This window comes from Pseudocercospora fijiensis (assembly GCF_000340215.1).
Source record: "Pseudocercospora fijiensis CIRAD86 unplaced genomic scaffold MYCFIscaffold_5, whole genome shotgun sequence".
Taxonomy (NCBI): domain Eukaryota; kingdom Fungi; phylum Ascomycota; class Dothideomycetes; order Mycosphaerellales; family Mycosphaerellaceae; genus Pseudocercospora; species Pseudocercospora fijiensis.
Genome location: NW_006921536.1, coordinates 4,716,772 through 4,730,804, shown reverse-complemented (window position 1 = coordinate 4,730,804; position 14,033 = coordinate 4,716,772). Strand labels below are relative to the sequence as shown.

The following is a 14,033-nucleotide window of genomic DNA, read 5'->3' as shown; positions in this document are numbered from 1 at the left end:
TGGTGTCCCAGTCCTCACTCGCTTTCCCGCCCATGTACAGGCTCTGGAAATTTATACCCGTGCTCCTCCTGGCTGCGCTTGTCAAGGAAGTGGAGTGGAAGTTGTGCGTACTTGTAGGGTACCTCAACGATCGATCTCACGACCATAGACTTTAGCAGTGAGACGCAGTCCCGGATGGTGCGGATCATTCGCGGCCTGCCTTATAATCCTGATGGTCCCTGTACTGGAGGGCCATATTGTTTATCACTTGTTGCCAGGCTTCAGGCGGGTCGTGCTTGGTCAAGTTAGGAGTCTGATTGACGCTGCCAACGGACTCCTGGGCAGCTAGAAATTGCGTCCGCGACTTTTCCGTGTCTTCAGCCATACTCATGCCAGAAGGTTTCTCGATCATGGTTGGCGATACCTGGCCTTTTGTGGACGCGCGATCCGCAGCCAGCGTCGAGGTCTCACACAGCTTCGCAGGCTCGAAACGCTGATATCCATAATACTCCGCGTGCATTCCCCAATCACCCTTCGGGTAGTGCTCGTGCTGGGTAGGGTTTGGGTGTGCCACCAATGTGTCTTTTCGCACATACACCCACATCCCGCCTTTCGGTGCATGACTGCTTGGCGCGTCGCGCTGATATGCAGGTGCAATCGCCACCACAGTGCGCCCTTTGTGGAGAGATGCGGCTCGATACACCAGTACAGTGTCATCCATGAAGTGCGGCGGTTTCCTGGACACATACAAGGGGATGTGCGGGCGCCTTAGAGTGCCAGAGCACATCATCGAGGTGCCATGGCCGTGAAGGATCGGATTCTGCTGTTGTTGAGGTGGCAGCGCCCTCGAAGGCAATGGGAGCTGGCTCTGGCCTGGCGGAGTCCCTTGCTGAAGACCTTGTGCTTGTAGGCTACCGAGGCTGCTCTGAATCTCTCTCTTCTCAGACACAAGATTTTCAAACATCTTGCTCCAAGCTTTCTCCTGTTGTTTGAGCTCTACGATTTCGGTGCGAAGCTTTTCAGCTTGGTCTTGCTCGATTCGCTTCCCTTCCTCCAAACCCCGAAGATACGCATGCTCGGTCTCAAACTTCTGTTGCTCAGAATGCTTGATTCCTTCCTTCAAGCCGCGCTCAAAGGCTTCTCGCTTTTCTTCCTCGGTTTTTTGCTTCCACTCGGCGAACTCTTGGGCAGCTACGTCGATACCCCCTTGCACGTGAGCACTGCGCAGCTCTTTCTGATGGCCAGCGATGATCTGCTCAAGGTCGTGGCATCTGGAGCACTGCTTTTCATCTAGCTCTGGAGACGAGCATTGCTCATGTGAAGCCACCAGCATCTTCTCTTTGTCGGCGCTTGTGCGCGCTTTCTTGCTTGGTGGCGGCGAAGACATGATGATTGTGGCGATGTCTTGTCACAAATTGAAGTGGTGATGAAGTGACGTTTTGGAAATATCCGAGACCACCAGCTTCACTTTCACATGGCGAAGGGAAGGCGCCAAGGAAAGTGCAAGAGCAAGTGTGAGGCTATTACGAAACTTTGCAAGACTGAACGGCACAACCACGCCTCTTGCCAACACATTGCGGCATGCTCTCCCTTCGATGTCCCCATTTCTGACACCACCACCGCAAGGCCTACCTACAGCTGCCATGCGTCTCCCATCGACCCTTCAGGACTTGAATGCGTCGATACCATCCTCGAACAAACTAGTGGACTCCAAGATAATCGCCATTGATATCATAGTCGCCGTCACACCGTGCCAACCAGTGACTTTCCCGGACGGAACTGCTGGACGATCTGCATGCACCCACATTCCTCCGGCGGAGATAGCGCTGGGTACGTTTCTTACGCAGCGACGGCCTTGGTAAATCGAGCCCACGTGGTACACGAGCTGTCTTATCTCGTTTTGTGCCCTGGGCTGCGCTCCATAGGATCCTGGTATGTCTGGGACTCCATGGGGTTTGATTGATGCAATCACCGATGGCAGGCAAGAAGACGTAGCAGTAAAAGGCATTTGGGGAACTGGGAACGAGTTCGACTGCGGGCCAAATGCAGGAGAGCTCTGGATGCCTGGAATTGATACGAGATACGCAGGCTCCGAGGCATACATCGGCAACCCAGGCGGACATTGAGGCTGCTTCGGCTCCAGCTGTGGTCACCATGCGACTTAGTCAGGCTGTGCTTGTCAGCCCTCTCTGGCCTGGAAGCCTCATCCTCGACGCTGAGGCGCCCTCTTGCGCGATGGTGATGTCGACATTATTGAATAGCCGCTGGGCGAGACCATCTGACTTCGGAAGCCAAAAGTGCGCAGCGGAAGCTTCCGAAACTCAGAATCACAAGTGAACTAAACTCCGCTGTCACATGCAAATTGCAAGATTGCTTCACTTGACCCGCACGGATCACGGAGCACCAAATACTTATATAAAAACTTGCAGCGACACGCCCCTCAGGACCTAATGTTGATCAACACCGCAGCCATGGCATCAACCCGAGTCTTCGGCATCAACGAGCTGCTCGAGCAGATTCTCCTGGCGCTCACAGAAATTCTCCCTTCGCATACTACAGCGTCCTCCGGCCATGAAATCCCTCAGCCAGCGTACCAGTTATTCGTGCTTCAGCGCACCAACGTCGCCTTCCGAGACACCATCCGACGCTCAAAAGTCATGCAGCGCCGAATGTTTTCCGAGTCAGCGGTAAGTGGACGATGCTTACATATCTGCAGCAGCTAATCACCATCTCAACACCGTAGGGACCAACGAATGAGTCCAACACAAGCGCCCAGCACGTCGACACATCATCCTATGCACCACTCCTCTGGATGGCCGACTGGATGACTCTCTTCCACAACCACTGGAGCGTTGTGAAGCAAGACGAAATCCAATACGAAGTCCTCCAACTCCGCAAGATCTACAGAATGCACCCCGTCTACCTCCCCAAAGCCCTCCGACCCGAATTCCGCCAGAATTCCGCATCAGCGGAGGCTTCATGGCGTCGTCTCTCCATCTCCACAGCTGTGTATCCTCGAGAACTCATGGTCAAGTTTCAAATGACATTGGAAGGGGACACGACTTCTGTTTGGAGAGCTTTCAAGCCCGCAACAAATGCGACTTTGGGTGAGATTTACGATGCGGTTGTTGGGACTCTGGAGTGGAGGAATAATGAGAAGTTTCTCGAAGAAGACCGGAACCGATTCCATCCGCGGTCGTTGTCTACGGGAGATTTGTTTCGGAAATTGTGAAGGGGAAGGGTGGGAGATTGAAATGGGAAGGAAGGACTGAGAAATTGGAAGTTGTTGGATCTGCCGGGACACGGAGCATCATGGAAGTTTTAGGCTGTGGGACTTTTGAAGAAGGATCAAGCAGTGGAAAATTCTGAGAAAACGAATCCAGGGGATGGAAGGGGGGGCTGATGCTCGCCATTAAGAGGAAACCATAGCGAATTCTGAGCTGGAAGTTTCACCCATTGAAAAATGCAGAGTACGTTTCTGAGTCACAACGCTATTACATATAGGCCGCCTCTGGATAGCCCAATGATGCAATAGCATTGCAGCTCCAAGTGCCTGACCAACCACTCAATGTCGTCTGCGAAGTCTATCTAGTGTCTGCCTGCCTGGTTGACCACCGGGGGTCTGTCGATAGCGTGGTAGCGTGGAAGGAACTCTGTGCGGAATTGATGATGAATTCAAGTAAGCTACCTTTTTAAATATCGCTCAATAGTGGGAGATCTCAGATCGAAAGTAGAGAGTAAGGTATTAGCTAGAATGCAGGCGTCGGTGGTTACTAGTTAGTATATCGTAGTAGATGAGATTTTCGTAAAAATTCTGCTAGGAGGTCTGAAAAAGGTAGTGTTGCTGGGGCTTCGAGGGTGGTTTATTAACGAGCACTTGGATATCTTTTGGGGGGGGAGGGGTTTTTTTTTCTCCCGAACGAGAATCGATGGTATATGCGTCGTGTTTGATGTTGTACATACAGGTCTTGACAGGAGCGAGAAGGCTCGAGTTGTACCGCGACGGGCCCGCACGCACGCACAAGCCGCCTGTTGCATGTGAATCAAAGAAAGCGCGAGGCTCGTTGGCAAAAAGGGATATTGAAATGCAGCCCGAGCCGGAGCCGTATCATGTCTTGGGGCAAAACCGTGCAGACCTATGATGAAAGTCCGTGTGTGGAACCCCTGCCCAAAGAAGCAAGCCAAGATTAAGTGCCCTATGCTACACTATCGCTAATACCGTCACAGATCCGTCCTCCTCCTTGCCTCCTGTATCTTTCCTAGAGACGTCCCGCCTACTTCACAAACAAATCCCCTCCCCACCTCCTCCATCCCCCATCCCCCACAAAACCTTCCCCCCTACTTCAAAAACTCCGGCGCAAGCTTATGATCGAAAATCCTCTCAAACAGCTTCCCATGTTTCCGCTCCTTATCCTGAGCCCAAACCTTCTCGTCCTTGGCCATGCGATGTTCACCCCACGCGCCTCTTGAGCGACTCCTTGCCGCAGAACTTCCTGCGCTTAGCCCGTTGGCTCTTGAGCCTCGGCGGCGTTCTGTGTGGTCTGAGACTCCGTTGGATTCGTCGTTGGTGGTGGACTCTGCGTGGGCGACTTGCTGGGTGCTTGCGTTTGTTGAGGAAATGCTGTTGTAGGGGGTGTTTGTGGGGGAGTCTGATTGCTTCGTTGTTGGGGTTGAGGTTTGAGATGTGCTGTAGCTGGGGAATGTCTCGGCTGCATGCACAGTCAGGTCGCCGTTGGAGATTTGTGTTTGCTGGTGACTGGTTTGGGAAGTAGGTTGCAGTCGTTGGTGGCACTCACAGCCCATGTTGTTATCGCTGATTGTGGTGTTTTGAAGAGTCATGGTGCTTGGTGTGTATGGCAATGCTTCGAGGATAGTGTTGTTCATGTATCTGTTCGAGGTTCGGATTGTTGCTTGATGTCGTTAAGAAGAACACTACAGGGGTGGCAGGAAGAACATTATATATCCATGTGTCTCTCGCCTTGACGTACTTACCTCACTCGACTTCCTAGCATTTGATGAATGACAAGGCCTCTAGACTCTTGGAACGTGCCTGGAATGCATCATCCTCCCGCGCTTGCATATCGACCACGTTGTTGAGGCACGCGAAGACACGAGATAGCATTGCAGTATTTGCAACGCCGAGAGCCATGGCAATGGCTTGTCTTGATGTTCATCGTCATGATCGCGAGATTGTGCTGGAGGGAGGCAAACCAAGGCCTGGCTAGGTCTCGGCAGCCCTGCCAAGCCTGGGCGACGATGATGTCGTGTGCCCATCCGCCAAGCCAGGAGAGCTCCGCCACGTCTATGTCTTCCGCGGAAGCATAGCGGTGGCTGTCCAATTGACCGTGTCTGTATTCGTAATCCCCATGGTGTCCGAATGTGCTGCTTGATATCCTCCCTCTACCTTCAACGGCGGTATTGAGCCTGGAAAGGTCTTGCGCGGCACGAATGTGCCATGTCTTCTTCATACGGCGCAATGCGACCACTGTCCGCAGAACAATGAAGAAGCTTCGGGAAAGCGTTCAGCGGTGCGAGGTTCGTTCGTTCGTACGGATGGTGTCGTCGGACACGCGGTTTTGCGTCGCTTCAGCGCCAAAGCATCGTCCAGTGGCAGCATACTTAGCAGCCCAGCAGTCAACCCGCCCATCACACAAAGCACTATATCATGTATCTCAAACCCAACAAAGCGATGGCGGTCGTACAAATAAAAAGTCCAAACGTAGGACCCGAAGCACGCATCTGCAGTCCGAAACCCGAACGACGAAGCCATCCACTAGCGCACGTCTACTAACCACGAATCAAACCCTTGAATCGCAACCACACACCATCCAGATCGCCGAAACGTTTCGATGGTGCTTTGCTCGGGCCCGTTCTGGTTCGGAGTCCGAAAACTTGACAATCCAGTAGCGTCCGAATGGCAGCGACCAATCTGTGAGGATGGAAGCGGTCGCGAAGAAAAGCTGTTCGGGGCCCGAGGTTTTGTTTTTTTTTTGTATGTGTGTGAGGTGAGAAGTATCGTCAGCGCGCAGAGATTATTGTTCATCATTCGGCTGCGAACATCCTGTTCATCTAGGTCTACCTGGCGAGCATTCTAGGAATGCCTGTAAGATCGTACCTATGGCAAGATCGTGCAGGGCAAGGGAATCTGAATGCGGTCCCGAAAGGGTTCGTCTCTCGGAGTCCGAGATGCATTTGTACTGTAGCGAAATCTACGCTAAACTTAGAATACCTCGATTCTGAGGATGGGACCCGCGATATGATCTGGATCTAGTTCACTCTTTACTATTACCATACCGAGGCTTACACTGACACGCTGTGGGGATTTCGCTGATCAAAAGTGGCATCTTGTCTGGTCGCTGTAGGTATTATAACTTTTAGAACGCCGCGCGCTGCGGGGCTCCACATCAACGCATATGACCGCCTTGCTTCTCGATACATGCTGATCGCCGCTCCTCGGACGCGAATACAAGGGGATCGAATCTTTCATACTTTTCGTCTATTGATTGCCTAAAGTTCGGCCGAGCTCCTCTCCTCTTTCGGTAGCAGCCTTTACAGCCTTGTCGACAATCGCTGCAAAGCCAGAGGCCTCGAAGCTCTCCAGACCAGCCTGAGTTGTACCGTTCGGGCTTGTGACATTCTTTCGGAGCTGGGAAGGAGAGTCCTTGCCCTCCACAAGCATCTTCCCGGCGCCGAGACATGTCTGCGTGGCAAGCCTCGTAGCCTGTTCCTCGGAAAGGCCGAGCTTGGTAGCACTTGCGACAAGATGTTCGACCATGGCGAAGAAGTAGGCGGGCCCGGAGCCGGAGAGTCCAGTCACTACATCCAGTAGCTCTTCCTTTTCTACCCATTCGATCGCTCGGCTCACGCTCTGAAGCAAAGCAGTAGCCAAAGCCTTCTGCTTCTCTGAAACGTCTTTCTCAGCATATAGACCGCTCGCACCTTCCCCGAGTAGAGCAGGAGTGTTGGGCATGACGCGGACGATGGCCGGGCTGTTTCCTTCCTTGGTCCGGCACCAGTCCTTCAGACTTGCGCTTGTTATGCCTGCGGCAATGGACACGACCAAAGGCTGAGGATTTGCAGATGAGAAAGCGGATGCGGCAAGTTCTTGGCACACTGTCTTGGCCACTTGAGGTTTGATGGCCAGGATGATGATATCTGCGCCGGTCGCTGCTTCAGTGTTGTTTGCTGTGGTGTTGACTCCAAGATCTGCCATCTTCTGTCGGTTGACGTCCCATGGCTCCGAGACTGTGACCTGCTTCTTCTCGAATCCTTTGGACACCAGACCCGATATGATGGCAGCAGCCATATTGCCACCTCCTGTTGCATGTCATATCAGCAATTGCACTTACCTAGATAGTTGAGATAATACGTGTGGAGCTGAGGCTGATGAGGACACAGAGAGGGATTATTGATGAGAGAAGGGATGAGCACACGGCGACCTACCAATGAAGGAGATCTTCCGAGACTTGAGATCTGCCATGATGTTTGAAGTTAGTGGTGGGTGAAGGTGTTGGGTGCTGTTATTATTTTCTGTGAGCAGAAGTCGATATCTGCGTCGACTCCAACGGAGATGAGAGCGAGATTGGACGAAACAATGCTGACTAAGTAAGTCGGCCCGAAGTCTTGTTCAATGTTGAGCAGCCAGGCTTTGAACTTTTGAAGGCACAACACCACTTCATCAGAGTGCTCATATTCTACAACAAAAGAGAGGGTTTGCTGGTCCGAGTGCAGGCGGCCTTAGTCTCGCGCATTGTTCCTTGGCCGCGATATACAGACGACTTCGTCCCTGCATTTGACGACTACCTTGGCCGCTTGGGCGGTCGCTGGTTCGCCGAGAAGCTGCTGCAGCTAGTGCAAGTCCGATCTTGGCAAGCAGCAGGGCGACGAAGCGGTTGTTGCTGGTGAACCAATGATTGTTACAAGTGAGAAGCGGGCAGTGTCGATGCGAGATCAATACTCCGGCTGCTGCGAGTGAATGAGGACCAGCGGGTGTCCAAGGAGTCCTTGGTCCAGACTACTTCCGGGCTGCCGATATTCTCACGACAGAAATGCAGACTTCTAGGAACGGTCCGACTCCGACGAACTTCGTATGGAACCATCGTCCAGCCAAGCATCTCTCTGGATGGCGTCGCGTCTCCTATTCCAGGCAAGTGGCCGATCTCCACACGCGTGCCACAGTGCCCATGTCAGCGCCACGGTTCATCGCCGAGGTTCCGTCGGTAGTGGCAGTGGCAGGCATCGACGGGCAAACTCTACTCTCGTCCTTGCATTTCTGCTTCAACAACGCCTTCTTCACCGTGCGATCCAGTCCATGGATCTGGCCTGCCCGGAATCGTAGCCAGGACTTCGCGACAGCATGGCGCACAACACAGACCAGCAGCTGGGTCTGCTGAGCGGATTGATCGATGAGAAGCCACCACCAGCACCCGCTTCTGCCCGAAATGCCATTCGCAATTTTTCCATCCGAAATGCCTGGTCCGGCATCTGGTCCGTCCTGAAGCCAGAGTGCTTCGAGAAGAGGCCTCCAGGCAGCGGCAAGAGACCAGGCCCGACGGCATGGCTGGATGGCCTTCGCGGAGTTGCTGCGTTTTGCGTTTGCATCATGCACTTGTCGGTCTTCACACACCAGGGACTGGAACTCTGCTATGGTGCTGCATACTGGTGGCAGACATTCAACACATCTCCCGCAGCATGGCCAATCCTTCGTCTTCCCTTCACTGGAGGCCACTTCATGGTCATCCTGTTCTTCACGATTTCTGGATACGTCGTCCCCCGAAGATTGATTGGTCTTCTCCATGAAGGACGACGAGACGATTTCATCGAAGCACTCAATGCCGCCATGGTGCGCCGAATGGGACGCCTTTTCATTCCAGTTTGGTTCAGTACCTTGATGCTCGCCTTCTTCTGGCACATTACAGGCATTACGACCGCATTTCCCGAGCACCAGTCGAACATCTTTTGGGAATTATGGGCGTGGTGGAAGGACCAAATGAAGTTTACCTACTTCTTCCGAGGCGGCTTTCTCTTCACATACTACAACGTGCACACTTGGACCATTCCCGTCGAACTGCGAGGATCTTTGACCCTGTTTGTCTGGCTCTTCTGCACGCATCAAGTCGGCACGCGATCCCGCATCCTGTTGACATTCGCAATGACTTTGTACTGGGTCCTTGGAGCAGCAGGCGCTTGGTATGGAGCCTTCTTTGCAGGTATGCTTACTGCAGAGCTGGACCTACTCTCAGCAAGTAACCTCCACGTATCCCTCCCTTGGGACCCTATTTTCAGATTCTTCAAGCGGAGACGAGTCTTGAAGGTCATTCTGATGCACCTTATGCTGGTTTCTGGGCTTTGGCTGGCCAGTCAGCCGTCTTCTGACTCGGAGAAAATGGAGGAGGTGCTCGGGAAATGCGGCGCGTGGGGCACTCTGATGAAATTTATTCCCGACTCATACAAAGAAGGCAACACCACTTATCGATGGTTCTGGTTGTTCTGGGCCGCATGGATGCTTTTGGTCTCGGTCAAGGAGATTCCATGGGTTAGATGGCTCTTCGAGACCGGCGTGGCACAGTGTAAGTTCCGAAGAAGCATCACTATCAGAATCCTTGCTAACCCAACCTACAGATCTTGGAAGACACTCTTTCTCCCTTTACCTGGTCCACGGTCCAATGATCGGTCTCCTCTCCGATCGCCTCTTCTACCTGACGGGCGTCAAGATCCCCTCGAACGATGACGATATCAAACGTTTCGGACACCTCCAGAATAAGTGGAAGGACGCTAGCTGGTGGTTCTTGCCCGATGGTGGTCCGTATGCTATGGAGCCAAACTACCTCTTTTGCGTAGTGTTGAGCTTGCCTGTTATGCTCTACGTCGCTGAGGTGGTCACTCGGACGTGCGACATCCCTGGCATTAAAATCTCGAGATGGTACTATGCGAAGATGAAAGCTTTGAGATAACAACAAACAGTACAGTAGTGCAGCAATATTTAGGCGATTCTGACGTGCGATGACATCCCAGCATTTTTTTTTCTTCTTCGTCTTCGAGACTTCAGGCACGATATTCTATTCGACTAATACTCCTTCAGCTCGAAACTCTTCAGCTTCGCCCTCTATTGTGGGTCCATCATCTGGAGCAAGAATAGTAGTTCAGCGAGTCATAACTCCCAAACTCCCGGCGTCAAAATCTCCCTTCGGCGGCATCAAGAAGCAAGAACAGGACCGGAAAGATGCCGAGTGCGGGAGACATGATGACAAGAATCGCGTTCGTTCGCTGGCACGCAACGATACCGCGCTGCTCCTGAAGCTTGTTGATGATGATGGATGGACCTATAGACTGAAGGGCAGCATGTATATGTAGTTCTGTCAGATTTGCTCCGGAAATGTATTGCGCTGCACGATTCTCTTTCGCGGCCATTTGCGCCTACCACTATGTCCAGAGCACCTTTCAAGATATCCTTGTTCGCGTCAAATGGTCTGCCTTGCGCCAGCTCGGCCTTCCGACGCCAAAGTGCAATGATGTTTTGCGTCGACTGCCACATTTGGGGTCCGGCCACTGAGCTGAGTTAGAACTAATGCGGGCGACATGGTATCAGCGATCAGCTTTCGATGAGACTTCCATTCTTCTCCAGTCGGCGGCATATGAACATGCATTTTGGGGAGAAGCGTCACAAACGTTTCCCCAAAGAAATTGGATCCATCGAACTCCTTGAATCTTCTGGTGCGAATGTCGTGGGCTTCGTATGGGTCGGCGACGATGATCCATGGTCTACCAAATGGCCTCAAGAATACCTGTACGATAGGAGAGTCTAGTTTCTTGATCATTTCTGGGAGGTAATCGTAGGGACTGCCATGTTCGGCGGCCCATTTGAACAGGTCAGGTCCATCGCCGAGGAGGCACTTGGCGGATGCTGGAGTATTCCGGCTGGAGGCTTCGGTCGTGCTGCGTTGTAGAGGTATACACCAAGAGCTGAAAAAATGTGCTGTTGGATCGCTGCGCAGCATCCAAAGTGTCACGAGCCGGCGGTCGTGGATTATGACTACGTGGCATGAGGCTAAACTTCATTCGGACTAATATCCATGCTATCTACTGTATGCTGAAGGTCGGCTTCACGGTCTCGGCCGCAGTCCTTTGACATTGCTACAGTATAGAGGTGTTGTATGTTGTGAAGTCAAAATTCAGGCCTCAGGTATCCAGCATTTTGATTTCTACCAATCAGATTGCGCCAAGAAATTGACACAGCCAACGTAGCATCCCTTTGAAGGTCATACCGGAGATTCTTGGCGAACCGGTCCCACTAATGGTTCCACTTTCTATGCAAACTTTGGTAGCGTGTCGAACGCCGATTGGGTCTACACCTATAGCCGACCTCGCTCCGGCTAGGGTATTAATCAAGGTTAGCAACGAGGGTACCGCTAGCAACCTTAGAGATTGACTTTACTAGTTAAACCTAAGCAAGTAAAGAAATACAATGCCGCTAAGTATACTAAAGAGACTAGTTTATAGATATAGACCTATAGAATATAGACATAGGCATACTAACTTATATAATATAGCTACGTACGCACTTACGTACTAAGGAAGAGTCTCGTTAGCGCTATAGGCTCTACTCGAAAGGTATTAAATTAACTATAGACGAGGTATAGCAACTAGTACCGCTACGGAGTCTATTAAAGTAGCGATTATCGACTACTAGCGATTAATAGAAGGCTATTATAGAGCGCCTCGACAAGGTAGAAGTATAGGTAAAAGACTTAAGGGTAGATTTAAACGTATAGTAATAGTAATAAGCCGTTACTGCTTATAGTAAGGTTAAGGTAAAGGAAGAGCCTCCTATAGAAGGCTCTTAAAGCGAGGAAGAGGTTATTAGCGGCACCGAGTTTAATAAGCTAGCGACTAAGGTAGTAGATTTAAGGAAGGAAGTAAAGGAGCTAAAGGTATTATTATCGTTATTGTTATAGGCTTAGTAGAAGGCCTTCGAGCCGGCGTTGCAATAGCTAAAGTACTCGTAGAAGAGGCAATAACTAAGCTCGTAGAAGAAGAAGCCGTTAATAGTCGCTTATTAGCAAACAATAGCTTCTAAGCAACTCGATAGGCCTTTAAGTCGGCTATATTATACTAGTTAAACTAACAGGTATTATATAGGTTGTATTTAGGTCCGCAATTAAGGTAGGTCTTCGAGGCGTCGTATTCTCGTCTACCTTATAGTATAATAGGCTACTACTTAAGCCGCTAGCTAGTCCTTATAAACCTATAGAGCTAGCACTTCTTTAGCTTTATAAGAGTAACCGTTATTATATAGTTGTAGCTGCGGTTAAGCCGTAGTACCTTGTCTAGTAGTAAGTCGCCTTGTTTAAAGTAGTAGCAGCGTAGACGAGGTAAGCTAGTATTGTAATTAGAGTAAGAGTGTCTACCTATAAATCGCCCCTCCGGCGTACGAGGAAGGCTTCTTACGATAGCTATTGCCGCTTCTCGTTTAGCTATTCGAATAGGCTATAATATAGCTACACCTTCTTAAACTAGGTTCTAAGTAAGTCGCATACGATAGTCGCGCTAGCTTATTAGTATTAGGTCTCGAATAGCGTTAGTAGTTGCTCTATTGCGGTATATAAGGTAGGAGTTAATTACGGCTACGTCGAGGAGGAAGTAAAATAGCGGGTACTATAGCTTAAAGGCCTTATACTAAGTGCTATAATAGAACCGTAGCTAGTCGTGTATATCTACGCTACCTATATAGTTATTGTAATAAGCAGCGTATTTCGGTATATGCTTGTCCTTAATGCCCTCTATCTAGTATAGGCGTACGTAGTTGCGAATATAGGTATTAGTATCCCTCGGCTTCTATCTCTTTCTCGATTCTCGGTCGACTAGCTAGTATCCGGTAGTAAGCATTTGAACGAGATTTCTGTCCTGCTAGATTAGTGCCGCTACGTTGTAAATTGCCCTACAAAGTACCGTATTAAAGGGAAAGCGCGTCGACTTGCGATATAGATTAATAGTCTTGCCTAAATACGTAGAGAACGAAGTACTAGCCTACGGCTAGCTTTTCGAGCCTATACGTACCGTACCCGTAGCAGCAATACTATACTACTGTAGAATAGCAAAGAGAGGTATATTATTAAATAGATTGTCTAAGTAAATGTAGTAGAATCGTCGTTAGAAGGGCAGTTATAGTAGAAGAGATAGGACCGCCTTATAAAGCCTAGACAACTAAGACTTTAGGTTAACTAGCGGCTACGCTACTATAGTTAGTCCGGTTGTAACCGCTAGTAGCTTCGCGTAAAGATCGGCTTGCTTATAAAGGCTTAGCGGTAGGTTAACCTCTTTACCTTTACTAATATTCGCCGCCCTTCTACGCTTTATTCTACCTATTTAACTATCGGCTTTGCTACTGCGACGGCTACGCTAAGAGCGCTGTTTTCTTTACTACTTAGAGAGCTCTTCTTCGACAAGAACTAGTCTATCGAAGCTAACCGGTATCCTAACCTTCTCGAAGCCCTATTTCTTAGTCGGACTCGAGAATAACTAACTAACGATAAAACCAGTATAACACATAGCTAGCACGTAATAACCGATAGGGCATAGCTTGCCCTTTATTATTATTATATACGAAGAGCGTCTAGTAAAGCGAACGAGCACCTCGTTAAGGCTTACGTTAGTACTAGGTGTATAAATCTTCCGCATTTGAACCCTTAACTAATTAGCTAACTACTAAACCTATAACTATAGCGGATTGCCTTTGCTCGACTCGACGGGCTTACTATACTACAGATACGCCTTTAACTACCTAAATCGCTTCTCGGACATGTTCTTAGTAATATTATAAGAAGGCTAGTATCTATTAGTCCGCTAATAATCCGATTTATCGTCTATTTGAATAGCTAATATATAGATAATTATTCCTACGAAGATCTTTATCTTATATAGGTACGCCTTCGTCTACTTCGTACTAGAAACTACCGTTTTAATTACTCTAGTCCTAGTATTTATCTTCTTAAACCTAGGCTCTCGAGCATACTCGTTTATATAGTATACTAACTTCTTATAGATCTTATTAATCT

General features: G+C 50.0%; 6 protein-coding genes across 6 annotated transcripts; 2 read left to right on the top strand and 4 right to left on the bottom strand.

Annotated features, from left to right (window-relative positions):
• Window positions 1–184: 184 nt before the first annotated feature.
• Window positions 185–1,366, bottom strand: MYCFIDRAFT_82305 (uncharacterized protein; the record flags this gene model as incomplete). Its single annotated transcript, XM_007929508.1, has 1 exon — window positions 185–1,366. The coding sequence occupies one exon, from the start codon at window positions 1,364–1,366 to the stop codon at window positions 185–187; it is 1,182 nt and encodes a 393-aa protein (XP_007927699.1).
• Window positions 1,367–2,022: 656 nt separating this feature from the next.
• Window positions 2,023–3,675, top strand: MYCFIDRAFT_175927 (uncharacterized protein; the record flags this gene model as incomplete). The annotated part of the gene is made up of 12 exons (XM_007929572.1): window positions 2,023–2,217; window positions 2,271–2,312; window positions 2,349–2,539; window positions 2,565–2,633; window positions 2,665–2,718; window positions 2,749–3,207; window positions 3,246–3,334; window positions 3,397–3,425; window positions 3,449–3,461; window positions 3,515–3,585; window positions 3,612–3,634; window positions 3,660–3,675. 12 exons carry the CDS (start codon window positions 2,023–2,025, stop codon window positions 3,673–3,675), a joined length of 1,251 nt encoding a protein of 416 aa, XP_007927763.1.
• Window positions 3,676–4,317: 642 nt separating this feature from the next.
• On the bottom strand, window positions 4,318–4,863 carry MYCFIDRAFT_82303 (uncharacterized protein; the record flags this gene model as incomplete). The annotated part of the gene is made up of 2 exons (XM_007929505.1): window positions 4,318–4,688; window positions 4,776–4,863. The coding sequence occupies 2 exons, from the start codon at window positions 4,861–4,863 to the stop codon at window positions 4,318–4,320; spliced, it is 459 nt and encodes a 152-aa protein (XP_007927696.1).
• A 1,409-nt stretch (window positions 4,864–6,272) lies between these two features.
• Window positions 6,273–7,525, bottom strand: MYCFIDRAFT_72290 (uncharacterized protein). The gene is made up of 2 exons (XM_007928932.1): window positions 7,423–7,525; window positions 6,273–7,296 (listed from the first exon to the last, which is right to left on the bottom strand). Exons 1-2 carry the CDS (start codon window positions 7,457–7,459, stop codon window positions 6,476–6,478), a joined length of 858 nt encoding a protein of 285 aa, XP_007927123.1. The 5' UTR covers window positions 7,460–7,525; the 3' UTR covers window positions 6,273–6,475.
• Window positions 7,526–8,527: 1,002 nt separating this feature from the next.
• MYCFIDRAFT_109304 (uncharacterized protein) lies at window positions 8,528–9,914 on the top strand (the record flags this gene model as incomplete). Its single annotated transcript, XM_007929570.1, has 2 exons — window positions 8,528–9,548; window positions 9,601–9,914. Coding segments are annotated over 2 exons (1,335 nt in total), but the record flags the coding sequence as incomplete, so codon positions are not given.
• Window positions 9,915–9,961: 47 nt separating this feature from the next.
• On the bottom strand, window positions 9,962–11,037 carry MYCFIDRAFT_175924 (uncharacterized protein; the record flags this gene model as incomplete). The annotated part of the gene is made up of 9 exons (XM_007929569.1): window positions 9,962–10,013; window positions 10,053–10,084; window positions 10,137–10,163; window positions 10,195–10,278; window positions 10,310–10,346; window positions 10,371–10,468; window positions 10,512–10,903; window positions 10,936–10,965; window positions 10,989–11,037. 9 exons carry the CDS (start codon window positions 11,035–11,037, stop codon window positions 9,962–9,964), a joined length of 801 nt encoding a protein of 266 aa, XP_007927760.1.
• Window positions 11,038–14,033: the final 2,996 nt, after the last annotated feature.

Excerpts from the sequence above, each read along its gene's own strand:
- MYCFIDRAFT_72290 (XM_007928932.1), bottom strand. The coding sequence starts at position 7,459 with ATGGCAGATCTCAAGTCTCGGAAGATCTCCTTCATTG. Across the intron at positions 7,297-7,422 it reads TCGGAAGATCTCCTTCATTG|GAGGTGGCAATATGGCTGCT; the intron begins GTAGGTCGCCGT and ends GACATGCAACAG.